General features: G+C 41.9%; 1 protein-coding gene across 1 annotated transcript in view; it reads left to right on the top strand.

The window, feature by feature from the left end:
• The window catches only part of bmp5 (bone morphogenetic protein 5), a 34,181-nt gene extending 10,596 nt beyond the window's left edge, over positions 1-23,585 (top strand). The window contains exons 3-7 of the mRNA XM_067420810.1: positions 16,048-16,196; positions 19,036-19,236; positions 19,968-20,044; positions 20,146-20,256; positions 23,052-23,585. Of these exons, the coding sequence (XP_067276911.1) occupies positions 16,048-16,196; positions 19,036-19,236; positions 19,968-20,044; positions 20,146-20,256; positions 23,052-23,201 (688 nt within the window). The 3' untranslated portion in view covers positions 23,202-23,585. The remainder of the gene's footprint in view (positions 1-16,047; positions 16,197-19,035; positions 19,237-19,967; positions 20,045-20,145; positions 20,257-23,051) is intronic.
• Positions 23,586-27,162: the final 3,577 nt, after the last annotated feature.

The following is a 27,162-nucleotide window of genomic DNA, read 5'->3' as shown; positions in this document are numbered from 1 at the left end:
TCAATTATTCCACTTAAACTACGTTTACCACACCTTAAACACACCTTGTTTAGATACTTTATTTAAAGACATTTGGTTTTTGTCCTTAAAACACATAGGACTAATTAGGTGTGTAGGACTATTTTATTTTGCATCGCATCCCAAGTGTCTCTTGCTAATTCCAAAACGTAATTTTAGATCTAGTAATGGAGGCTTGCCACTGATAACAGACTCTGCATTAGTCTGATAGTCTGAGTCATTATTAGAGCGAGAGAGAGAGAGAGAGAGAGAGAGAGAGAGAGAGAGAGAGAGAGAGAGAGAAATGAAGTGTGCGTGCATTACCTGAGTCTGTGTGTCTTTCAGTGTTCAGCAGTGTCTCGACTAATAGTAAATCTGTAGGTTTATCTGCTTCAAGAACAGCACCGTTATTCCCTCACTTTTAAGTAGATTTTAAGTTGTTGGTGTTCTTGAAGCAGATAAACCTACAGATTCATTATTACTCGAGACGCTGCTGAACACTGAGAGATGCACAGACTGAGGTAATATACACACACACTTTATGTCTCTCTCTCTCTCTCTCTCTCTCTCTCTCTCTCTCTCTCTCTCTCTCTCTCTCTCTCTCTCTCTCTCTCTCTCTCTCTCGGGAATAAATGTCATGTAGATTTTAAGTTGTTAGACTATTTACTAATTCTAAACTTGTCAGAGCAGTGCTGAAAACACATTTCTGTGTGAGTGTGTGTGTGTGTGTGTGTGTGTGTGTGTGTGTGTGTGTGTGTGTGTGTGTGTGTGTGTGTGTGTGTGTGTGTGTGTGTGTGTGTGTGTGTGTGTTTGAGGGTAAGAGAGTATGTGCTGTCAGTGCATAATAAAATGTAATTTTGTTGCAAACATCATGGATTTTTTTTTAATCTATATATTGTTTTGCTCATTGCTCATTTCATTGGTCAGTGTGGTTGTGTGTTTGTTGTTGTCGGCTGTAAGGACCACTGAAATCACTGAAATCATGTGCTGGAGTTATATGGAGCTGTAATGTGGTCAAAACCCGCTGGAACTACTTTAGCCATGCGTTTCATCAACCAGTCAGGTTCAAGCATTCAACAGCCCTGTAGTATAAATTAAAATGGATAATTGTGAGCATTTTCACCTACAGTCGAGCACTTTTGGCTATGATTCAGTCTCAGGGAATTTCCCACAACATTTTATTCAAAATGTCTGGATGAGTTGGAGCAGATATTAAATGAAACTTCAAATCTGTTTTAAAAAGCATCCTAATATGAACCTCATGAATCTGGTTGAGATAATAAGCAGGGTTTGCAGAGCTAGAAAAAAGGCTACTTTGAAGAAGCTCAGATTGTTTGTTTCTGTTTTTATGTCTGTGTGTATTGATTTTGTCTCGATCGTTGTCATAGTTTGATTGATTAGCCCCACCTGTTTCGTTCTCTCCCTCAGTCAGATTATATTCCTCTGTTTGAGTCGTTCTTTGTCTATGTAGCTGTTTAGTTGGTTTGCTTTTCTCTTGAGTTTTTTTGTTTGTTATTTTGATTAAAGTTGTGAAATAAAGAAACTTCAGCAAATAGACCCTGCAACTACTCCCATCATGGCAACCATCCTGTGACAGTTTCATTGTTTTGATGAGTTTTTTTTATTCTGAAATGTAGAAAATAGTAATATTAACAAAGTAGATATTTATTTTGGTCAAAGAATGATCATGTTGCAGGTGCTGGCTAATATGCCTTTGTACACCGACGCATGTGTCATTCCTATTTTGCAACCGCGCAAAGTGCGCTTTTCCCTCCACAGAAGCACGTCGCTAAACTAGTGAATGAACTTGCGCTCCCTGGGCGGTTCAGCGCCAAAAGGAGGCGTGTTCCGGCGCAAACAATCCCTGGTGCTATTTTGCTGTTCCATTAAACAATTGCGCCACTGACCAGAAAAAACCTGGTCTAAAGTCAGTGGCGCGTTGCGCGTTGTTCATTATGCTATTTGAAGGGCACATGCTTGACCATAATGTATAGCGTGCACAATGCGCATACACTTTGCTCATGTAATCTACACAGATGCAACAGTTATTTTTGCAAATCATAAATTGTTACACTAAAAAAATATTAACACATGAGATGACGGAAATCATTGTGGTGTGCCACGAAGATGTGAAAAAATAGGCATAAATCTAGCTAACAAATTATTCAGAACATCAGTCTAAACTAAAGAACACGAGTCTCCTCAGCTGTGAACCGCTCCTGTGCTTCGCGCTTTGACACTTGTGATTCAGATCGTTAAAATAGGGCCCACTATGTTTTTTTTATGTATCTTCTGCTCACCAAGGCTGCATTTGTTTGTTTATAAATTCAATAAAAACAGTAATATTGTGAGATAATATTACATTTTTTAAATATCATATATTTCTTTTTAACGGCATTAATAGTTGCTGCTGCTTAATATGTTTGTGGAAACCTAAAGTTCAAAAGAACAGAATATATTTGAAAGAGAAAACATTTGTTAAATTCTAAATGTCTTTACTGTCACTTTTAATCAATTGAATGTGTCCTTTCTCAATAAAAGCATACATTTGATTTAAAACAGCAAAAATCTGTCCTGGTCTTTGACCAAGCGAGGCTTTCATTAAAGATAAACTTTATCAAATAAAAACCTTTTTAATGGCAAATTCATTAATGAACTGAATCCAAATGGAACTAAATTTACTGGAATATATTCTGTGAATCTCTGAGGATTTGTAAACTTTTGTATATCTCTGAATTTCATACGTAAAATGAAATACTGTCAATACATTGATGTAAGATTGCTTACACATGCTAATGAGATCATGTCGATGAAACGCTTTTAAAGCTGAACTCAGCGGCTGTTCATGCCCTAGAGTAACACGTTGAGTTCAAATGAAACCTGACTTCCAATTAAACCTGTAGGATAGTCTCTTAAAGCCATGCCTGGTCTGTAAAACACTTTAGGCAGGCAATCAAGCGGAAAATAAAAGGACATCCTGTTTACATGAGCAAGTCTGGATTCTGTCTGGAGGTTTCCCTCGTGACGATTAAACTGCATGCATCAGGATGTTTTAAGACAGTAATTTGTCACCATTGAAAAACTGACAAAGGTACGCACTGCCTTGGATTATCCATCATAAAGTTTCAGAAAACATGTGGATGAAGTTAAATACATTTGATATTAATATAACATATTTTGGAACATGCTTCAAGGATGATGTTGTGTAACATTATTCAGGAACACGTTGCTTTGACTACTACTCTAGGCTATCATATTTACTACAGGATCTATTAATATGTAACTGAACGTAAAAGATCCAGATGTCAGACTAGTATCTTTATCATTCTGAGTATTCCACAAAGAAGATTTACTTTATGGAGTTTTAAAACCAAGGCTGGGAGGAGTTCGTTCATCTGATCCTGTCAATCATTAGGCGAGAGTATATAAACAGCTGCGCGGCTCATCCGTGATGATTCTTCCAGCATCCCTCCATCACCCCGTCTCCTGCCTTAAATCTATCTGTTCATTACTAACGTTCTTATGACATCGGCCGGTTGAGTTTCCAGCTCTATTTTGGATAGCAAGCCAATCCCGTTCATCTTTATCATACTCAAATATATATTATATGAACTTGTGAAATATCAAAGAAAACTTAAGTATTATTTTGCTTTCCCTTAAAGTGTTCTGACTTGCATTATAATTCCTTTATTTTCTATCATAATTTACAGTAAAGCATATTTTATATTGTTTTTAGAAGTGATTTGTGTGTAATCGAGCAGTCTCTGTTGTCCAGTTTCCACCGTAACGGCGCTGGATTTCGTGCCGGAGCTTGTATCATGTTCAGCGGGGGAACTTCTAACTTCAGAATGCCACCCTGCGTTTCACTCGTAGCCAAAATATGCTATGACTGACTTCATAACTTATGCAGTATTTATTTAAGTAGTTATATTCTGTATCTTTTTTAATAAAACTAAAAAAATTGTATGCAAGACATCAAGCGTTTCCATCACGCAAACAGACCAATGCGACACTCGTTTAGGGGACTGGCATCACCTAATCCCAGGATCTGTGCAACACAAAAACTATCCAAACACTGGGTACCCAGTGTTTGGGTAGTTTTTGTGTTACCCAGATCCTGGGTCAGATGGTAGTTTTTGTGTTACCTAGATCCTGTGTCAGACGTGACGACCCAGTGTTTGGGTAGTTTTTGTGTTGCACAGATCCTGGGTAACACAAAACTACCATCTGACCCAGGATCTGGGTAACACAAAAACTACCCAAACACTGGGTTGTTATGTCTGACCCAGGATCTGGTAAAACAAAAAGTACCCAAACACTCGTTTAGGGGACTGGCATCACCTAATCCCAGGATCTGTGCAACACAAAAACTACCCAAACACTGGGTCGTTACATCTGACCCAGGATCTGGGTAACACAAAAACTACCGTCTGACCCAGGATCTGTGCAACACAAAAACTACCCAAACACTGGGTCGTTACATCTGACCCAGGATCTGGGTAACACAAAAACTACCGTCTGACCCAGGATCTGTGCAACACAAAAGCTACCCAACACTGGATTGTTATGTCTGACCCAGGATCTGTGTAACACAAAAACTACCCAACACTGGGTTGTTATGTCTGACCCAGGATCTGGTAGAACAAAAAGTACCCAAACACTGGGTAGCGTCTCGGTTACGTATGTAACCCTCGTTCCCTGAAGGAGGGAACGGAGACGCCACGTCGGAGTACCGACGAATAGGAATCTCGCTAGCGAGAGCCAATCTACTTCGAGTGTAACTAAACGAGCCAATGCACATTGGCATGCAATGATTGCACCAGCTGCCCATGCCACGCAGAGCGGGTATAAATGAGGCACAGGTGCTTGCATTAAATTAGTCTTTTGCTGAGGAGCCGAGTAGGAGAAATGGCACCCCAGCAGGGTACAGAGGACATGGCGACGGGACGTGGCGTCTCCGTTCCCTCCTTCAGGGAACGAGGGTTACATACGTAACCGAGACGTTCCCATTCAGTCGGTCACTCTCGACGCCACGTCGGAGTACCGACGAATAGGAATCCCTACCAAAGCGCCATGGCCTGTGCCCCCTTCCAGTGCCCTGTGTGAGCCTCCTGAGCTCTCTTACCTGACGAGACGGGGCTCACACAGAGAAGTCCATCACTGCTGTTCTGCATGACCCGCTCAGTGACTATTGGATAACACTGGGAAGCATGCCCTAATGGGGGGCCGCTGCGGAACCACATCATACCAAGGAGAGTTATGTGGACACAGAGCTGAGCCGTAGCCCGCCGCCGTGAGGGGGCCCCATCCCTAAAAGGAGGGCTCTTCCAAGGGAAAGACACGGGCTTCCGAGAGGAGCAACCATGGAAAAATATGTGGGATCCCAGCAGGGTCACTCACATGGCCCAAGCCAATACCGGTTCTCAAGGATTCAGCGGTAGGAGGCCTGATGCCGGACGCTCCGCCACGCCCGGCAACGAGGGCGGTGGAGGACTCACAGAGTTTGCTTCTGGAGAAAGTAAGCGCCAAGGCGCAGCAAGCCGACAGGAGCCGGGCCTCTCAGTGCTTCTACCTGTTTGAGGTGAGAACACAGGAGGAACCCGGCTCCACACGTAAGCTATAGAACCTAACGAACGTGTTGGGTGTCGCCCAGCCCGCAGCTCTACAGATGTCTGGCAGTGAGGCGCCACGTGTCAGCGCCCAGGGGGATGCACCACATCTAGTAGAGTGTGCTCGTACCCTGAGTGGACAGGGCACACCTTGTGCTTGGTAAGCCAAGGTGATGGCATCCACTAACCAGTGGGCCATCCTCTGCTTGGAGACAGCCTTTCCCTTCTGCTGGCCTCCGTGACAGACCAAGAGCTGAACTGAGGTCCTGAAGCTTGAGTTCTGTCCATGTACCTAAGTGGATGGGACAGAGCAAAGCTAGGGCTGGGTCTGCCTCCTCCAGGGGCAGCGCTTGCAGGTTCACCACCTAGTCCCTGAAGGGAGTGGTGGGAACCTTGGGCACATAGCCAGGCCGGGGTCTCAGTACCACGTGGGCGTCACCCGGCCCGAACTCCAGGCACGAATCGTCGACCGAAAATGCCTGCAGGTCCCCTACCCTCTAGATGGAGGCCAATGCAGCCAACAGTAAAGTCTTCATGGACAGAATCTTAAGCTCTGCTGACTGCAAGGGCTCACATGGGGCATTCTGAAGTGCTCGGAGCACCAGAGCAAGATCCCAAGAGGGTATGGAGGGAGGTCGAGGAGGATTTAACCGTCTCGCCCCCTAAGGAACCTGACGACCAGGTCGTGCTTCCCCACCGACTTACCTCTACATGGCAGAAATAGCAGCAACGCAAACTGATGGTGGAGGGCGACAGCCTCCGCTCCAACCCCTGCTGCAGGAAGGAAAGCACTGACGCGATCGAACATCTTCGGGGGTCCTCCCGGCGGAGAGAACACCAATCGACGAACAGGTTCCACTTCAAGGCATAGGCCCGTCTCGTAGACGGTGCTCTAGCTGAAGTGATGGTGTTAACTACCTCTTGAGGTAAGTCACCTAGAACCTCCGCGTCCCGTCCAGGGACCAGACATGAAGTTTCCAGAGGTCTGGACGCGGGTGCCAGAGGGTGCCCCGTCTCTGAGTTAGAAGATCCTTCCTCAGAGGAATCGGCCAAGGAGGGGCTGTCGCGAGGAGCATGAGTTCTGGGAACCAAGTCCGGTGGGGCCAATACGGGGCCACCAACAGGACCTGCTCCTTGTCCTCCCTGACCTTGCACAGTGTCTGTGCAAGTAGGCTCACTGGGGGAAACGCATATTTGCGTAGACCCTGGGGCCAGCTGTGCGCAAGTGCATCCGTGCCGAGTGTGCCCTCGGTCAGCGAATAAAACCACTGGCAGTGGGACGTTTCAGGGGAGGCAAACAGGTCGACCTGTGCCACCCCGAACTGAACCCAGATCAGCCGGACCACCTGGGGGTGGAGCCGCCATTCTCCCGGAAGCGCAGCTCGTGACAGCTCGTCGGCCGCCCGGTTGCGCACCCCAGGGACATGAATGGCCCGAAGCGACCTCAGACACTTCTGACTCCAGAGGAGGAGATGGCGGGCGAGTTGCGACGTGCGACGTGAGCGTAGACCACCTTGACGGTTGATGTACGCAGCGGTCGCCGTGTTGTCCGTATGGACCAGTACATCTTTGCCCCGTAACCGGCCCTTGAGGCGGCTCAGTGCACGATGTACTGCTAGCAACTCGAGGCAATTGATATGCCACTGCAGGTGCGGGCCCGTCCAAACCCCTGACACTGCATGCCCGTTGTACGTGGCACCCCAGCCCATGGACGAGGCATCCGTGAAGACCACAGCATGCCTGGATACCTGTTCCAACGGCACTCCGGCCCGAAGGAACCCGGGATCTGACCAAGGCGCTGAAGGTTTTGCGGCAGGACGGAGTGATGCTCACCCGATACGTGCCGCGTGTCCACGCCCATCTCGGGACTCGGCCGTGAAGCCAATGCTGAAGCGGTCTCATATGAAGCAGGCCGAGCGGTGTAACTGCCGCCGCAGCCGCCATATGCCCCAGGAGCCTCTGAAAATGTTTCAGTGGAACCGCCATCCTGCCCTGAAACGTGTTCAGGCAGTTCAGCATCGACTGGACGCGCTCCTTCGTGAGACGCGCAGTCCGCTTGACCGAATCCAACTCCATACCGAGAAAAGAGATCCTCTGCACGGGGGCGAGTTACTCTTTTCCCAGTTGACCTGAAGACCCAACTGGCTGAGGTGTCTGAGCACCAAGTCCCTGTGTTCGCACAACTGCTCCCGGGACTGTGCAAGGATGAGCCAGTCGTCGAGATAGTTTAGGATGCGAACGCCCTGTTCTCTCATGGGCACAAGGGCCCCCTCCGTGACCTTCGTAAAGACACGGGGGGACAGGGCCAGCCTGAAGGGTAGGACTTTGTACTGATATGCTCGCCCCTCGAACGCAAAGCGCAGGAACGGCCTGTGTCGGGGGAGAAACGAGACATGAAAGTACGCGTCCTTCAGGTCGATCGCTGCAAACCAATCTTGGGGACGGATGCACTCGAAAATGCGTTTCTGCGTGAGCATCTTGAACGGTAGCTTGTGAAGGCTCCGATTCAGTACTCGCAGGTCCAAGATTGGCCGTAACCCACCGGTTTTCTTGGGTACAATGAAGTACGGGCCGTAGAAGCCTGTCCTCATATCGGCTGGAGGGACCGGCTCTATCGCATCCTTCGCCAGTAGGACTGCGATTTCCGCACGCAGGACACGGACGTCTGCAGCTTTCACCGAAGTGAAGCGGACGTCCGTGAACCTGGGAGGGGGAACGCCGGGCGAACTGAATCGCATAGCCGAGCCTGATGGCCTGAATGAGCCAGCGAGACGGACTGGGGAGCTCTAACCAGGCTCGCAGAGACCGAACAAGCGGGAACATCAGGACCACCGGCGTACCCACCATGGGGCAGCGAGGTGGAATACAGGCACCGGCCTGGGGCGGCTGTCTCGTGGAGGTGGCCCGCAGTGAGGTGTGAATGTGCTGTGCAACACATACCTGATTCCACGGAGGGCAGAGGGTCCGCGAGGAGGCTGTGGTGCATCCCTGCGTCATCCGCTGCTGCCTGCTGGCGAAACAGGAGGAGGATGAGTGTGGTCCGGCGTTTGACCAGCCACAACTCTCCAAGCCCCCTGAGGACCCAGAGATAGAGGAACTGCTTTTTTTTTTTTTTTTTGAGAGAGTTTGGGTACCACTGGTTGTGACCAGCGGCAGAACAGAATTTAGACTCAAAACATTCCCCGGCCCTCTTCCGGGGAAAAGCAGCCCCGCCCATCTCCAGGTCACCCGTCTCAGAGGTGATGTTTCACCGACCGCTTAAACAGCAGTAGAGACGGGTGGCGTCGTCCTCCTGCCGTGAACACAGTAGAGCAGACTGTGTCGAGGGTCCCTTTTTTTTTTTTTTTTTTTGCAGGGGCGACGTCTTTGGCGACAAGCAGACTGAGGGGCGGCCCATAAGGCGCTCTGAAGCTTGATTTCCTCAGCCCGCTACCGACTGCAAAGAACTGCTGGGCTCAGTTCTCAACAGTGTCGCCGAAATGGCCACCTTGTGAGATGGAAGCATCGTGAAGCGTACTTTGACGACCACTCGCATCTCAGCAAGGCAAACCAGGGGGCGTTTCTGGACCACAGAGGTGGACATCGTCTGGCCGAGGGCCTGCGCCATGACCTGATCACGGTTAGTCAACGTGCGCAGCTCAACCCCGACTCAGAACTACCCTCGTGCATTAAGAGTGCAGGGCTGAGGTGGTCTGCGTACAGCCACCCCACCAAGGAGGGTAGTGAGGGAGGAAAAACTTATGCAGTGCTGGCCCCTCTGGAGTTCCATACTGCCAAGTTTTACATGCACATCTGGGATAGATCCCAGGAAAGCATGGCTATTGACTCTGAATCTGATTCAGCAAAGCACACACCATTACAGTGGGCTCAGCATCATCTTCATTCCCAGAGCACAACAGCCCTCTCTCCGATGTAGCGATTGACATCTGATCCTCAGCTGGAGCCCTGAATGAAATGCTAGGTTCCCCCCTAAGAAGGACCAGCAACTCCATCCAAAAGCTGCACAGCTTGCAGTGCGCTAGAGGGGGAGGGGCCCCAGGGGGTTGGATCCCCGAAGAAGCCCCACCCACCTCAGGTCACCCCAGCCCTTACACCAAAGTAGACCTCTCCTGTGGCCACCAGGGAGGGCGCTACAACGGGAAATCGGCCCGGGGACAGCGCACATAGAGCGGCGAGCGAGCGCTGGGTTGCCGTGACAACGCGCGCTGCAGCTTAGCCGCTCGACGGCACACGACACGCAGAGAAGCGAGAGGTCCGCCCGGTTTTCCCCCGGCGGCAGCTCTCGCTGATCTCCACGGTCTCCCAGAGTGTCGAGCAGACCCGCGGCTGTGCTTTTACACACGAGCCGCGGCTGGCCAACAACAAAGGGGACTCAAGCTTCCCGGAGAAAGAAGAGTCGCGACCGGCGTGCCGACGTGGTCATGTTCCCATTTGAAAACATGAACCACCCACGAACGCAGTCTCAGCATGCAGCCCAGACATGTGAAACAGTGCTCGTGGCCGTCAGTGAGGACAGGGAACAACCGCAACCAGAAACACACAGGTAAATTGTCATCTTTAAAAAGATGCAAGCTCTACCTGTGTAGCTCTTTTAGGGAAAATGCTCTCTGGGGTGCTGAAGCACACAGGGGATAGTCGCGGCGACACAGACAGGGAATTCGTGCAGCCTGTCATGCGCGCTCTCTTTCTCATAGAAGGCGATCTCTTACCAGCCGTGAAAACGGCCTTTCAGCGCTCTAAAACAGCGCACCAAACCAGCTGTGAGAACAGCCTTTGTTTTTGCTCAATAAAACAATCGAAAGTGAAAGAGAGAAATTCGACCCCGCTGCAATGCCGTCACTCCAACACCAAACGAGGAGAGATTCACCCGAAGAGCTTGACTCGTTATAATGTTAACACACGCTTGTAGAGAGTGATTTCAGGACGATCCATTCACCACTCGGCTCCGAAGCAAAAGGCTAATTTAATGCAAGCACCTGTGCCTCATTTATACCCGCTCTGCGTGGCATGGGCAGCTGGTGCAATCATTGCATGCCAATGTGCATTGGCTCGTTTAGTTACACTCGAAGTAGATTGGCTCTCGCTAGCGAGATTCCTATTCGTCGGTACTCCGACGTGGCGTCGAGAGTGACCGACTGAATGGGAACTATACGTCTGACCCAGGATCTGGGTAACACAAGAATTACCCAAACACTGGGTTGTCACGTCTGACCCAGGATCTGGTCAAACAAAAAGTACCCAAACACTGGGTAGCTATACGTCTGACCCAGGATCTCAGGGACACAAAACTACCCAAACACTGCAGTGTAAATTTCTTTTGTTGGTTTAACTTGAAAAAGTAAGCAACCTGGTTGCCTTAAAATTTTGAGTTTATTGAAATAAAAAAAATTGAGTTGATTTTTTTACAGTGTGGGTTGTCACGTCTGGTTCCGGATCTGGGTAACACAAACACACAAAAAAAAATTGTTTTAAACAATATGACTAACTGTGTTGAGCTGTATATCAAAGATTAGTTTTCTGTCTATGAATGATCCAAACAGTTGCTCATCTGTCTAAAAAACACTTCATATATTAAAGCTCTTTGGTGTTGCCATGGTTTCTACAAAACAAAACCAGAAATCGAGGGTAATGAGGGTAAAGGTATGATGCCTTTAATAGTCCGTGTCATGGATAAAATTACTTATTTCACTGGATTTAAACATTATTGGAAACATTTGGGATAATGTAAGTGCAGGACAACAATATATAACACTGTTCTAGCGGTTTTTGGATATTGTATTCCAAAAATCGTACATTAAAACATTTTAATATATTTTTTTGTGTTATGAAGTCAGAATTGCGAGATATAAAGTCACAATTAACTTTGTAATGTTTTTTGTTTGTTTTTTTCAAATTTTTTTGACAAAAAAAATCAATCAAACTGTCAAGTGTTGATAAAGAAATAATGCATTAAGCTAGAATTAGTTTTGTTATTGGTGTTTGGTTTGTTTAAAAGCAGAGTGTCTGTTCTTTCTCTTGATATATTTTATGTTCAGATATTCATTCAAAAAATATTATGGGGGCTATGAAAGTTTTGAGAAAATTATCAAAAATGCTGGCAAAGTTTTAAAACAGTGCTGGCGGCAAATAGTTAATGCACTATATATAGTTTGGCAAAAGTGATGTTAAATATTTTTGACTTAAATACAAGTTTTTTTTTATGTTACCACTATTTTCAGCATTGCATTGCTCGTGTCAATAAGATTTGAGTTAGAATAGTAACTCAAGTCCAACTTGACATCTAAAGTACAGGACGTCCAACCTGTGCGATAAACAGCACATAGCCTTTGTGGAATGATGTATGAGAGCAGTTTTCCTCAGAGCTTTCCTGATTTTTTTAGGTTAAAGCCAGCTGGGCTCAACTAAAAGACCATGACATCATGGCATCAGGTCAGCTCTGTTCCGTGACGTTCAGACCACCTCATGTCCGACGGGAATAATCTCGCTTAACCAGAGCCCACCCGAACCAAAGCAAACCTGTTCTTCCTCAGTCTCACCAGATATACTGGCTGGTAATGGCCATGGATAAAGCTTTCCATTAACAGCTCATTTGCAGGTTCCAGCACTTATGGAAGTCTTGAAAGACCATCAGTTATCACTCCTTGCATATCTCGGCAGCTTGTCAGAGCGCTTGCACCCCAGACAGGGCCATCTGGCCTTAATAAAGGGCCTCTGCATCAAGAGACTTCCTAAAAGCCAGTCTGTGCCCACCTGCCTCTTCACGGTTCTAATGGCCTTCTAATCTAGATTGAGACCCGTGACTTATCTTGAGTCATCCACGGGCACATCATACACAGGGCCTTTTCTCACCATGAACGAATGCAGCTGAGTATTTCAGTGGAGATACGGCTCTCCTGGGGCAATGAACCAGGGGTTTAAAATGGATTCTGCCATCATGGCTGTGTTTATGAGGCACCCACGTCCGACAGCTTCACACATTCGCTCCTGTATTTTCCTGCAATTTAATGAAATTTAGTGCTTCACAGATTAGCACCCACTTCATATATCCTGCCAAAGTGTGCCCACTGCGAGTGTTAATGGGATGGTGGTAAACGGCACCTTTACAAAACAGCATTGTGGAGGCAGTGTGATACCGTAATGGGATTGGGAGTAGAGCACCAATTCTTATTCAGATCTGGTTTCATTTTGTGCTGTGATGCTACTGTATCTACAAGCGTCATGGCAAAGGAAAATCTGAATTTAATGGAAGTGCCGTGACACACTGAATAGATAGCACATGTTTCTGTTCTCTTGTCCACCCCGGTTGTTTGCAGTTCGATGTAGTCCAATTCACAAGTGAATGAGTCGGATAATTTTAACCTTTGTGAATCAGTCTAATGACTCACTCTCCGGCTGAATCAGTGAGAGCGATTCTCAACTTTTTCACTGAACCACAGGTCATTACTTTTGTCATGTGGAACTGGAAATGAACCAAGAAGTGTTGTGTAATGTTCAGCTGAAGGCTCATGAGGCTTCAATCAGTGTAATTGAGTGCGGGAGTAAAAACTCCATTCTGTTTCTCCATAGGGAAATTCATTTTTAATGATATTTTTACAGCCTTACTGTGAACTACTGGGTTTTTAATCAATAGTGTTTGCTGCAGTTAAAGCCATCGGCCCACATTATTAAACTGTGTTTAGCAAAATAATTTGTAATTTGTTTTATTCTGTGCAGAGATTTCAACCAATCAGAAAGTTAAAACAAGCAAAACATGCCAAAAAAGCTCCTCAGCTCCACCCACTCCTCTGAAGCAACGAGTCCTATATGCTCTCAAAATATTTGATAATATATGCATATTTTGCAATTAAATACACTGGGGGAAAAACAATTTCAAATTTACTTACCTTTTCTGGTAACACTTTACAATACGGGTACACTACATTAATTCATGCTTAACTAATGCACAGATAATCATGAGTTAATGTATTACTAATGGTGAACTAACCCATTTATTAATGATCACTGCATCATCAACTAATGAAGATTCATCATGATTAATAGATTAAGTAACCATTAAAAGGTTATTGGTTAAATATGTCATAATGTATTAATTCCTTAATAACATATTGTATTTACCAATAATGTAAATGAATGTGTTAATGTGTCAAAGCTATGCATTTCAACTTCCAGTTGTCAATGATTTATAAAGGTATCATTATGTTATGACTTTACTTGTTGGGACACATGACTATTAACTAATTCAAAATTAATTAAAAACCCCATAACCACAATTACAAATTACTTAATCAATTAGTTAATAGTCATGTGCCCCAACAAGTAAAGTCATAACATAATGATAACTTTATAAATTATTTGCTAATGATTAATTAAAGCAAACAACTGGAAGTTGGAATTAATAAATTATGACATATTTAACTAATAACAATTGCATGATAAATTCATCTATTAATCATGTATAATCTTCATTAGTTGCTGATGCAGTAATCATTAATAAATGGGTTAGTTCACCATTAGTAATACATTAACTCATGATTATCTGTGCATTAGTTAAGCATTAATTAATGCATATTAGTGTACCCGTATTGTCAAGTGTTACCAATTTTCTTTTGTAAGTTTTTGCACGTAGATGTAAAAACTAAGTTAAGTCAAATTAACAAAGAAAATGAACTTGGCCAATTAAAGTTTGTTGAGTAATTTCTACTTAGTAGAAGGTTACTTTGAAGTACATTTTACTCAAACAGTATAACACTGAAGTAACTCATGCTTTTAAAGTGTATGCTTTTCTTTGAACATCGAAATAAATTATACAGTACATATTGTGTAGGCAACATATTAACATAATTAAAGTAATGTGGTAGCCATCCGCATACAGAGATCTCAATACATGGTACACAACACAATAAATGAAGTGTCAGTTTGAGCTGTAAAAAAAAAATCAGGTCTCCAATTGAAAATGTTCTAGTGAAAGTTGGTCAAATTGAATTTCTGTGAATTAAATTGCATCAATTAACAGAAATTCAATTTGGCCAACTGAAAAATTTAGATGGGATCAGTCACTAGAACATTTTCAATTGATGATTTTTGTTTTGTTTTTACAGCGAGTAGAAAATGAACTCCAGGCGTCACAAAACAGTGAGTTACTAAACCTAACAACAAAAGACATGAATGAGAAACAGTGTGAATACAGCTGGAAAACAGTGAAAAATGTGACCATATTAATGATTTATGCCTCAGTGCATGATGGGAACACCAGTATCAGAAAGATGAGTTGGTTTGCTTCATTTTAACATTGATATTCCTGCTTTAATTCCTACAAGGTTAAACAGAGTTATAGCTAAATATAATAAATATATGCTATATTTTTTATTCTTGCCTGAAATAACTTATGCAGGTAGAATAATCTTATTTTATTATGATTATTTTTTTCAGGTTTTTAATTTGATTATGCTGTTTAGCAATGCTTCATGGGACTGTGGTTCACAGTATTTTACCTTTGTAATTTTGGCTGATTTTAAATTACTGTTGAGCTTCAAATCAAAGTTTCACCTCATAGCTGGTTGGCTTTGTTCATGGCTTATAACAGTATAATAATGGACTGTTTTGAATGGAAAAAAAATGAATGGACAAAATACTTCTGCAGCCAACGCCACTGAATAACAACATTTAGAACAAGGTTTTTGACAACAGGTGGTGCTTTAATAAATGAAATGCCAAATAACACCAGTGTTTGGAATATTTGGTTGGGGACAAATTATTATGGGTTGCTCTTCCTAAAGTACTAAAAGAATCATCAGTGGAATTGTTAAGAGGAATCTGAATTTTATCAGATGGTAACATCATCACGGCACTTTGATGGAACTGAATGATTTACCATTAGCTATGGAATTCACATGGTACTCCAAGGCACTTCAGAGAATACCATGGTACTTTTTGGAAAAGTTCTGATAACATCTGTTAAGATCTGTTTTTACACCTCTCTGCTTTATGTCAGTTGTTGAAAAGAAAACGAGAATACTGAGATATCACAAGGACGCAGGGGAGTGTGGTGTGGCGCTGTGGCATGCTGGGACGTGCCACTGTCTCTGATCATTTTTCTGTCTGTGAGATCCGGGCCGCTGTCTCACTGTGTGGCCCATGTGCTGTTATGGAACATCAGTTAAGTAGATGAACAGGAATGGCTTGTTGACAAAATTGTGGTCGAGATGAAAAGGAAGATTTAAGAGAGAATTTGGTTGCACTCGTTTCAATATTTGTTTTTGTGTGTTATAATCAACATTGCTAATTAACATGCAGAATGACTGCAATTAGCAAAATCCAACTCATTCGTCTCCGATTTTAAACATGTCATCACAGTTTAACATTGATCTGTTTGCGTGGGAGAGTGAAATATTATATTCAAAAATATAATGTAAATCATTGTGCGCTTCTATTCTCTCATTAGGGATGCTGAAACATTTCTCTTGGACTCGAAAAAGGTCCGCGCTACTGATGGGGGGTGGTTGGTGTTTGACATCACGGCCACCAGTAATCACTGGCTCCTGAACCCGCAGCAGAACATGGGCCTTCAGCTCTGCGTGGAGACCACTGACGGTAAGCGCTTTAATTAAGGACGCTCTGCCGCTTAGATGCATGAACGCAGTCAATCCTGCTGGGTCATTTTCTTACAGCTGAGTCGACAGCAGAATGCAAACTTACTGCTCTTGTTTTACATTAATTTTCACATTATAATTTTGTCTTTAATCATGCCACTTTAAAAAAAAAATCCCTCTTTACTGCTGTAATTGTTTTGAAGTCACCATTATGGAGATCATTGTTCCATTAGCTTTTAATACCCTTTGTATTTCTGTTCTAGCAGAAATTTCCCAAATAAAAAACATTTGTTAAGATGATGACAAACTAGAATATGAAATAATGTATTCAAAACATTCCTAGCATGAATATGACGTTTTAGTATTATTTAAGCATGAAGATTTAGTAATAACTAATTTAAAATATTGGAGCAACTGCTGAGATTCATCGTTGAAAGGTGTAACGTCATCGGATAAGCATCACCTAATGATGCACCGATAATAAAAACATAAACCAACATTGCAAAAGAATTCAACAACACAAATGGCAATTAACAATAAGTAACAATAAGTTATGCAGCACAGATAAAGCCAGCAAGAATCAAGAAACTGCGCTGCATTCTGGGTACCTTCGAGGTACATATGAACTGTAAAAAATACAGATGTTGGGGTGGTGGTGGGGCTGTTTACAGTAAATTGCTTTTTCCATTACTGTAAAGCCATTTTTTTTACAACTGCACTTTCTTGTGCTATCAGATACAAGAAAAAAACCTACTGTGAAATTTCTGTGAATGTTATGCAATTATTAACCAGGAAAATACTGTAATTTCAAACTAAATTGTTTAACAGTGCACACTATGCTTGAGAAATCTCTGATGGAGCATTCAACACATAATAATGCTCATTAAATTGTCAACATCAAATTGTGTTGCAAAAAAAGTGACAATAATCCTAATTTGTAAACTAATCAAGAGAACAGAATAAATAATGCAAACTTAATCAAATACATGACCATGGAGCACAAAACAAACAAACAAAAAAAGTCATGGTGTTATTGGTGGCAATAGTCATTGAATGGGTCAAAATTATACATTTTTATTGTATGCCAAAAACCATTAGGATATTAAGATGATCACAACATGATCATGTTTCATGAAGATATTTTGTCAATTTCTTACTGTAAATTTATCAAAAATGTATTATTAATAGTCATTTACATTACTAAATACTTAATTTGGACAATATTTAGATTTATTTTGCACCCTCAGATTCCAGATTTTCTATAGTTGTATCTCTGACAAATATTGTCCTATTCTTAGTTTATTTATTCAGCTTTCAGATTATGTATAAATCTCAATTTCAATGACTGGTTTATGACTGGTTTTGTGGTCCAGGGTCACATATTAGACAAATAGGTTCATTATTCAATTTTTTTTTTTTTTTTTTTGAATAATTCAGTGACGATGTTGCAAGATTCGATTTCGCTATGAAGCTCTTATTACGTGTCAGTTTTGCATCCTCTCACAAATATTTAGAGTTGGCCCAAGAAACTTTGGGTTCACTTGCAAGGAACTCAAAAGTTCTGCGTGCAAATGCAACAGATTTTGCGAGGGAACACAAAAGCATTGTTTTTTTTTCCATCCTCATGTCCCTCTAGGGACTCCATAAGGAACAGATCAAAATATAAATTAACCAAACATCTTCCTATCCGCTGTAGCTCACAAATTCACACTCACACATATCCAAACTAATCTGACTGAGCGAAATGGTGCTATCGTTCGGAGCATTCATTCTCCGTCAGGGGTTCTCAACCCTGGCCCTCGAGGTCCACTTTCCTGCAGTTTTGCACCAACCTTGATCAAACTCACCTGAATATTAATCCCCAAGACCTTGATTAGCCTGTTCAGGTGTGTTTGGTGGGGGTTGAAGCTAAACTCTACATGAAGTTGAGAACCAATATTCTACGTACTTTAGTTGTGAAGAGAATTAAAATGCCTTTTGTGACGTGTGGTAACTTGCGAAACATCTGGAAATAAGGCACAACAATGAAGAACTTACAGCAATAACCTGACATGAATTACATCTCAAACCGATTTTTTAAGAGTTGTTTAACGACAGCTCTATATTGTTGGACCAGTGTGGTTCGAATGACGGATATGCGACAAAGTTTCTATGCTTTTTGAGACTAGCCAGTTGATTTGAATCATGAATCACACTACAGTGATTAAACAGTGATTTACATCGTTGTACGGGAAACGCACCACAAGTTTGAATATGTGGAACTTAATGTGGGATGTTTTGCATTTAGTTGTACTTTACGATGGATGTCTGCCAGGTTAATGCTACTCTATGTTACTCATTTGTTGGGGGAATTTATTGAATAATAACCATCATTGGTCACTTTAATAGCGCTGTCATATTTTAGTGTTCTTTCCTGCAGATAGGACTTTGTTGTTTTCAATTATTGTTGCATTCCTTTTTACTGGAAATAAGGACCATGCAGTGCAGCTGGTTTCATTTCCATTCTCATAATCATTATATTAGCTTCAAAACAGACACGTTTACCAACGTGAGACTCTACAAAAGTATCATCTTTGAGTCAGGACTACACCCAGTTTTTCCTCTTTCTTAAATGGGAACCTGATGCCTTGAAGTTGTCAGAATTTTAGGATCGGTTTTCAGCCCTCTCCCTCTCAGTTTGACATGCAGACAATCACTACAGTATCTGTGCGGACCATAGAAACTGTCATACATAGTTGTGTTGATTTTGCCACCCAGGATGAGACTTTCGTGTCTGAATCCTGGCTGTTTGTCTCACATTGATCGCTGTAATCGGATGCATGCATCTGTTTGATTTTCAGGTAGAAGCATTAACATGAAATCTGCTGGCATCATCGGAAGGAACGGACCTCAGTCCAAACAGCCTTTCCTGGTGGCTTTTTTTAAAGCCAGTGAGATCCTGCTGCGTTCTGTAAGAGCAGCAGGAGGAGGCAAGAGGAAGAGCCACAACAGAAACAAAAGCAAAACACAACAGAAAACTTCACCAGCTCCCAAAAGTGGAGGTACAGTTCCCAAAATTCAAAACACTGGAGTGGTCCAAGAGCTTTTTGTGGACCAGAATTTTGTGAGACTTGAACCACGAATACACTCACACACACACACACACACACACACACACACACACACACACACACACACACACACACACACACACACACACACACACACACACACACACACACACACACACACACACACACACACACACACACACACAAAAGACTGGATTCAAGGAGTTCAAGGAGATTGTCTAATGTTAAGTGGTAGCGTGTTCCAAATATTGGTGAAAACTGAATGACCAAAGTCTGTGGTTGGTCTAGATTGCATTCCACAATCTTGATGAAGCTTAACATTATAATCCCGCTGTCAATTGTTTGTGCTGTTTACAAAGCCGAGGGCCGGATTTCTTAGGATTCAGTGATTTTTGAGTGATGCTTTGCAAACTATTCCATAAAAAACACCTTCTGCCTCTTTAATAAGTTGCAGTTGTCTCTGTCCTCCATAGATGAGTCACTTGAAGAATGCCTGTTGAGCTTACCTGATGTTTTCTGAACGTAGGGGCACTTTGCTGCCATCAAATCACTGAGTATTTACTGCATTCAGAGTCTATATACAAAGATGTCCTGCCAGCTGCAAACATAGAGCACATTGAGCCCACACACACTCCTAGACTAAACAACATGACTACTTCAGTGTTTGAAGGCTCAACGTCCGTTTTGTTGCTGTTATCTAGATCAGAACACCAGTGAACAGAGGCAAGCCTGCAAGAAGCATGAACTTTACGTGAGCTTCCGCGACTTGGGCTGGCAGGTAAGCGCATGTGGCTACTCGCAAGACATCAGTTACAGGACTGCACAATGTAATTGCTCCATTCCGCCAGAAAATACATCACTGTCTCTGTCTCGTTTTAGGATTGGATTATTGCTCCAGAGGGCTATGCAGCCTTTTATTGTGACGGAGAATGTTCATTTCCACTGAACGCACACATGAATGCGACAAACCATGCCATTGTTCAGACTTTGGTAAGTGTACATTGTTTCATTATTTAACTCTTTCCCCACGAGTGTTTTTTATTTTATTTATTTTTTCAGGCAGCACCAGCATTTTTGATAATTTTCCAAAAAGTTTAATGACCACCAGAATATTTTTTTTGTAGAAATATCTGAATATGAATGGATATACCAAAAGAAAGAACAAAAGAACAGATCGTCTGCATTTATTCTAGCTTCATCATTCATCATTTTTTATCAGCACTTTGATTGTGGGGAATTTTTAGCAAAAAGCTGAGAAAATCATTTTTTTTTTTACTTTAAAGGATTTGTTTGTAAGAAATGTATTTCAATTAATAAAATGGCCCTGGTATGTCACTAGACAATAAGAAATCATGTTAATTTCAAATACTTATATCACTGACAACAGTAGTCCGGACAGGATATTGTCATTTAAAAGTTGTTGTTGCAGCCCTCAACTGGTGTTGATGTTGTCATGTTGTGTTTTGGCCTGAAGCTCCGCCCTCCACCTATCGACCAATCACGAAGTCAGTAGTGTTTCAGCATCCGGGTTGCCAGCTACACTCTAGTTAGCACAGCTGCAGCTACAAATGTTCCTGCTGATCCTGCAGCCAATCTGGCAACCTCGAGTCAGGGGGAGGGGGGAGGGGAAAGTGATTGCAATACCAGTTTTGGCAACAATTTTACATACACTTCCTTTAGCACATAATACACATGCGTGAACATGTAATATATGAAAAATACATGAACATCACGTTTATGTTGTTTACATGGAGACACTAAATACATTGTTTTCATAACCACTATTACTAATGGTGAACTAACCCATTTATTAATGATTACGGCATCAGCAACTAATGAAGATTCTATATGATTAATAGATTAAGTAATCATTACATTGTTATTAGTTAAATGTGTCGTAATGTATTAATTCCTTAATAACATATTATATTAAATAATATTGTAAATGAATGTGTTAATTACTTCAATGGGTCAAAGCCATGCACTTTAATTAATCATTAGCTAATGATTTAAAAAAGGTATCATTATGTTATGACTACTTGTTGAGGCACATGACTATTAACTTGCTGCCCTGATCTGCATTCTTGGGACTTGCATATCCTCTTCACAATACCCAATAGACGTTCTATGGGGTTGCTGGCCAATTAAAGCCGGGTGCACACTGTGCGATTTTGGCCACGATTTGGCCGTCTGGGACAAATTTAGCAAATCCTAAAATATTCCTCAGATCCTAAGCTAAAATCTGACGTCTTTGGTCGTTAGTTTGACATGTTCACCGGCAGCCGATCAATGAGCGCTGCGATCAAATTTTACCTCAGACGAAATTCTGGCAGTGTCAGAAAATTTGGCACACAATCCTGCAGTGTGACTTCTCCTACGACGACAGTCAAATATCTCCGTTTTTCAAGACAAACTATGACCAAAACGAGTACTAGAGATTTCTTTGTAGCCAGCATTTCAGTCCCGCGTGTAATTCAGCTCACTGTCACTGAACGCATCATTCATTGATGATATAAAACTCCGGGTGAGTTTTCTTGCGCGCGTCCATTTTTAGCGCGCCTTAACTATCGTGCAGTCTGACATTAATGTCAACTGAGATCTTACAGTGTGACATGGCGATCATGTTCGTACAGTCTGACAAGGGACATTCGCAAAGGATTTTGAAAAATCGCACAGTGTGCAGGACCCTTTAGAACAGGGATACCATGGTCCTTAAACCAGGTACTAGTTGCTTTGGCACTGTGTGCAGGTGCCAAGTCCTGTTGGAAAATGAAATCTGCATCTCCACAAAGTTGGTCAGTAGCAAGAAACATGAAGTGCTCTAAAACTTTCTAGTATACGGCTGCATTGACCTTGGACCTCAGAAAACACAGTGGACCAACACCAGCAGATGACATCGCACCCCAAACCATCACTGACTGTGGAAACGTTACACTTGACCTCAAGCAACTTTGGACCACTCAGCAGTCCTTTTTGCCTTTATCCCAGGCGAGACGCTTTTGATGCTGTCTGTTGTTTAAGAGTGGCTTAACACAAGGAATGCGACAGCTGAAACCCACGTCTTGTATACGTCTCTGCGTATTGGTTCTCAAAGCACTGACTCCAGCTGCAGTCCACTCTTTGTGAATCTCCCCCACATTTTTGAATAGGTTTTGTTTCACAATCCTCTCCAGGGTGCGGTTATCCCTATTGCTTGTACACTTTTTTCTACCACATCTTTTCCTTCCCATTGCCTCTATATTAATGTACTTGAACACAGAGCTCAGTGAACAGTCAGCCTCTTTTGCAATGACCTTCTTGCCCCCCTTGTGCAAGGTGTCAATGGGTGTCTCTTTGACAACTCTCAAGTCAACAGTCTTCCCCATGATTGTGTAGCCTACAGAACTAGACTGAAAAACAATTTTAAGGCCTTTGCAGGTATTTTGAGTTAATTTGCTGATTAGAGTGTGGCACCAGATGTCTTCAATATTGAACCTTTTCACAATATTCAAATTTTCTGAGATACTGAATTTGGGATTTTCCTTATTTGTCAGTTATAATCATCAAAATTAAAAGAAACATTTATAATATATCAGTCTGTGTGTGATGAATAAATATATAATATACACGTTTCACTTTTTGAATGGAATTAGTGAAATAAATCAACTTTTTGATGATATTCTAATTATATGACCAGCACCTGTATATATCGTCATAAGTTTGAAGGAATTTTTTTTTTTTTTTTTACAAAATACACTGGTTGTCATTTAACATAATATACATTTCTAATGTTTTTCCCATTACAGGTCCATCTTATGTTTCCTGATAATGTTCCAAAGCCATGCTGCGCACCAACAAAACTGAACGCCATATCCGTGCTGTACTTTGATGACAGCTCAAATGTAATCCTGAAAAAGTACAGGAACATGGTGGTGAGGTCCTGTGGATGTCACTGAGGGCAGAGGAGTGCCCATGTCATATTGCTGGACTAAATAACATATCAAAATAAATAGTTTTTGACATTTGATGTACAGTATTATGTATATATTAGCTCATAATTGCTCTTATTTATTTTGCTTTGTTTTGTAATAACGTTGTTAAATGTGTGATGTAGATCAGTTACCACTCGTCCCACAGATCCATGGCTGATTTGCGCTTTCTCTGATAATATGTTAATGAGTTAGACCAGGGAGAGAGTCGTTGGCTAAAGGATCAAATATAATTTCCTTTCTTTAGGTCACATCATAAATTCATAGGCAACCACTCCAAAACAGAACTGCTGCTATTTTACAAAATTAATGTAAAGGCCTTAAAGGACAACTCCGGTGAGAAATGACCCTAGGGGTAATTAACAGATGGTTACCAAGTAGATTGTTCTCTGGGATGCGTTTTCATGAAAATCGAATGTAAAGAGTTTTATCTCTAAAAACAGATGAGCTTATAACACTGGTCTATGGGGCACAGGGTAAGTGAAATTAAATCGCTAGCTAATACCACTAACAAGGCTCAAAATAGCCTCACACTAACACGGGAGCATAATGAGGGTCCCTACATGCAAACTGAAGGATTGAGAACTTTGTAAGAGTACAAATAGTTTAATAAAAATATTATTTATAAAGACAGTGCATTACACGTTTACGGTCAGGCGCCAACTTGGAAAACAGTCTCGACTAGTCGAGTGACAAGCGCTGTTCTAAGTGAGCTGGTTGATAGGAATTAAGTTTGTGATTACATGAACATTTTTATTTATTTATTTTTCTCTGTTGCGTTCAGTGTTTTCTTCCGGAAACAGCGGACCATATGAGATTCCAAGTCACAGTTCATCACTTAGCACAGCGTTCGTGGTTTGATGAGTTGAGACTGTTTTCCAAGATGGCGCCTGTCCGTGAACGCGTAATGTACTGTCTTTATAAAGTATCTTCTTATTAAACTGTTTGTACTCTTACAAAGTTCTCAATCCTTTGGTTTGCTTGTAGGGACCCTCATTATGATACAGTGTTAGTCTGAGGCTATTTTGAGCCTTGTTAGTGGTATTAACTAGCGATTTAATTTCACTTACCCTTTGCCCCATAGACAAGCGTTACAACCTAATATGTTTTTAGAGATAAAACTCTTATCCCAGAGAACGATCTACTCGGTAACTATCTGTTAATAACCTCTAGGGTCATTTCTCACCGGAGTTGTCCTTTAAACCCTAGTCACCAATTTACATTTTTTTTTTTTTATTTGGAAAAAAAGAACAGCCATAATGGATTTAGCAAAAAAATAATTTAATAATATTTCTTTGTTACAAATTAGTGTAGTGTGGTTGTAAAAGCACTGAGTGTCTATACATATTTCCTCAAATAGCCCAAAGTATTGCAGCCCACAACTGCTGATTTATATTTAGATATCAGTTGGTTTGCTTTAGATATCAGTGGGTGGATATGCAAAATTAAGGTTGATGTTTGTTTGTTTTTTCTGAGCAAATATTCTTCCTCCTTATACACGTGTATTAGTACTCTGAGTAATATATTTTTTGGACAATATTGCATTTATTATTTTAGAATCATGTTTGTATGTCATTAAATATATTTTCAAATATATTCTCCTGTGTCTGTCTCTACAACAGTTGACTTATCACGTTTGTTTCAGGATTTAAATGAATTTGCTGAAAACAAAACCTCTCGGTTACGTATGTAACCCTCGTTCCCAGAAGGGGGGAGTGGAGACGTTCGTCGAACGTGACCGACTGAAAGGGAACTTTATTATTGACCTTGTTTTGAAGTATTTTTCCAAAGACTTGGCTTGTTTTCGCCACTAAATAAAAAATTAAAAGGTAATTGCAACTTTTTAATTTCACGAATCTGACTTTTTTTCTTGCAATTGTGAGTTCTAAAGTCAGAATTATGAGATATTAATTTGCAATTCTGACTTTTGTCTTTCAATTCTGATTGTTTTTCCTGTAATTATGACTTTTCATGAATTTCAGACTTTTTTCTCACCATTCATTTTTTCTTGCAATTGCAAGTTTATATCTCACACTTTAAACTTTACAATTACAATTGCAATTACAAGAAAAAAAGTTTAATTCTGTGGCGGAAACAAACTTCAATGCAAATTTGCCCTTTTGTCTGTTTTAAAAAAATATTGGCAAACAAATAGATTCATTTAGCCAGATGTTTTCATGCAAATCTATGCTGATCACAACATTTTTATAAAGTAAATTTTTTTGTTGAATGCCAGAAAACTGAGTGACTGTATTTGACTTAATTCAAACCAGCGGTCAGGGTACCCAGATGTTCTGTGGTTCCGATCTAAAAAGGGTGTTGACGTCCCATGAATAGCAGAGGCCACCTGCTAACCTCACTTCTAGCGGTGTGGATGATTTGCATTCCTGCGGCCTGCTGCCCTGCACGATTACTCCTGCTGCTTCACAATCCCATCTACTGTTTAATATCATGGATTTCATCCAATTCCACTAAATGTCTTCCTTTCTACAACAGCAGGCTCAGTATGAATGCTGCTATTTTAGGGAATTCTGTGCCAGCGAGCAGGCTCTCTTAGTATAAGCCCTGTAGCCACATGAAAGAGGAAAGAGATCATTCGCCATAGTGAGTACGGATGAATTTACTGTGAGCAACACACATATGCACATGATTGATCAGTCTTAAGGTCTATTGGACACCAATCTTCACACTCATGATTAATATCAGTTTGTGTACATGTAAAAGCAAGTCATGAAATTCCTCCAGTTCTGTGGCATTATCCAACCAGACGTACTTCCTAATCCATGAAAACATGTAGTCGTACCCAAGCCTGCGATGAAAACTTCTGCATACCCCTCCTCCTCCCCAGCTCCACCTGTAAAGATCTGCAACTGGGGTTTAATATGTTCTTACAGCCGCATATCCTTTCTGTATATTATTGAACAGATGATTGTATGTGCTCCCATGCGACCGGGAGCAGTAAAATAATCGTAATGATGCCATACAATTGAGGATTTTTTAGACAAAAAGTTGGTTGCGAGAAACATAGAATTAGGTCCCCCAGCTCACTGGGGGTGCAAATCAGGCTTAAAATTTGTCTGGCCAGCCTAAGACAACTGGAATAAGATTATTTATCATATAATCACATAATAAAAATAAATTATAGTCGTTATGTTTATTCATTATTTCTCCAAAAAATAACCTGAATCTGTGATTTTTCACAGCTGGCCGTGGCTTAGCATTCATAATTACTTTAATTTGTACATGCGCAGATTTAAATAAACAGTGGATAGTTTGGTAACAATCGACATGAACAATTCTTCTACAGCATTTATTAATCTTAGTTAATGCTTGTTTTAGCATATAGTAATACATTATTAAATTCAAAAGTTGTATTTGTTAACATTAAAGTATTAGTAGTATTAAAAAAATAAGTTGACATGTCATTGTAAAGTTATAGTGAGTAGAATGTCTGTTAGGGAGCATCAAAATAAAGTTTTAGCAGAAATTAAAGGGATAGTTCATACTTTACACACCCTCAAGCCATCCTAGGTGTATATGACTTTCTTCTTTCAGCCAAACACAATCAGAGATATGAAAAAAAAAACAAAAAAACATCCTGGCTCTTCTAGGCTAGAGAATGTGGGGTGAGATTTTGAAGCCCCGAAACAGCTTTCATCATAAACGTTATCCATACAGCTCCAGGGGGTTAATAAAGGCCAACTGAAGAAAAATATCCATATTTATAACTTTATCAACTATAATCACTGCTTTCTGATAACGGTCGTACGCAAGTCTAGTTCCGGTGGAAGAGCCTCTGACCAGATGCATGACAAGTGACCTCTGACCTGGCGCATGACGAGTGACCTCTGACCTGGCGCGTGATGAGTGACCTCTGACCTGGCGCGTGACGAGTGACCTCTGACCAGATGCATGACGAGTGACCTCT

This window comes from Pseudorasbora parva, chromosome 17 (genome assembly GCF_024679245.1).
Source record: "Pseudorasbora parva isolate DD20220531a chromosome 17, ASM2467924v1, whole genome shotgun sequence".
Classification (NCBI taxonomy): Eukaryota; Metazoa; Chordata; class Actinopteri; order Cypriniformes; family Gobionidae; genus Pseudorasbora; species Pseudorasbora parva.
The sequence above is the reverse complement of the archived record's forward strand: the minus strand, read 5'-3'. Positions and strand labels throughout refer to the sequence as shown.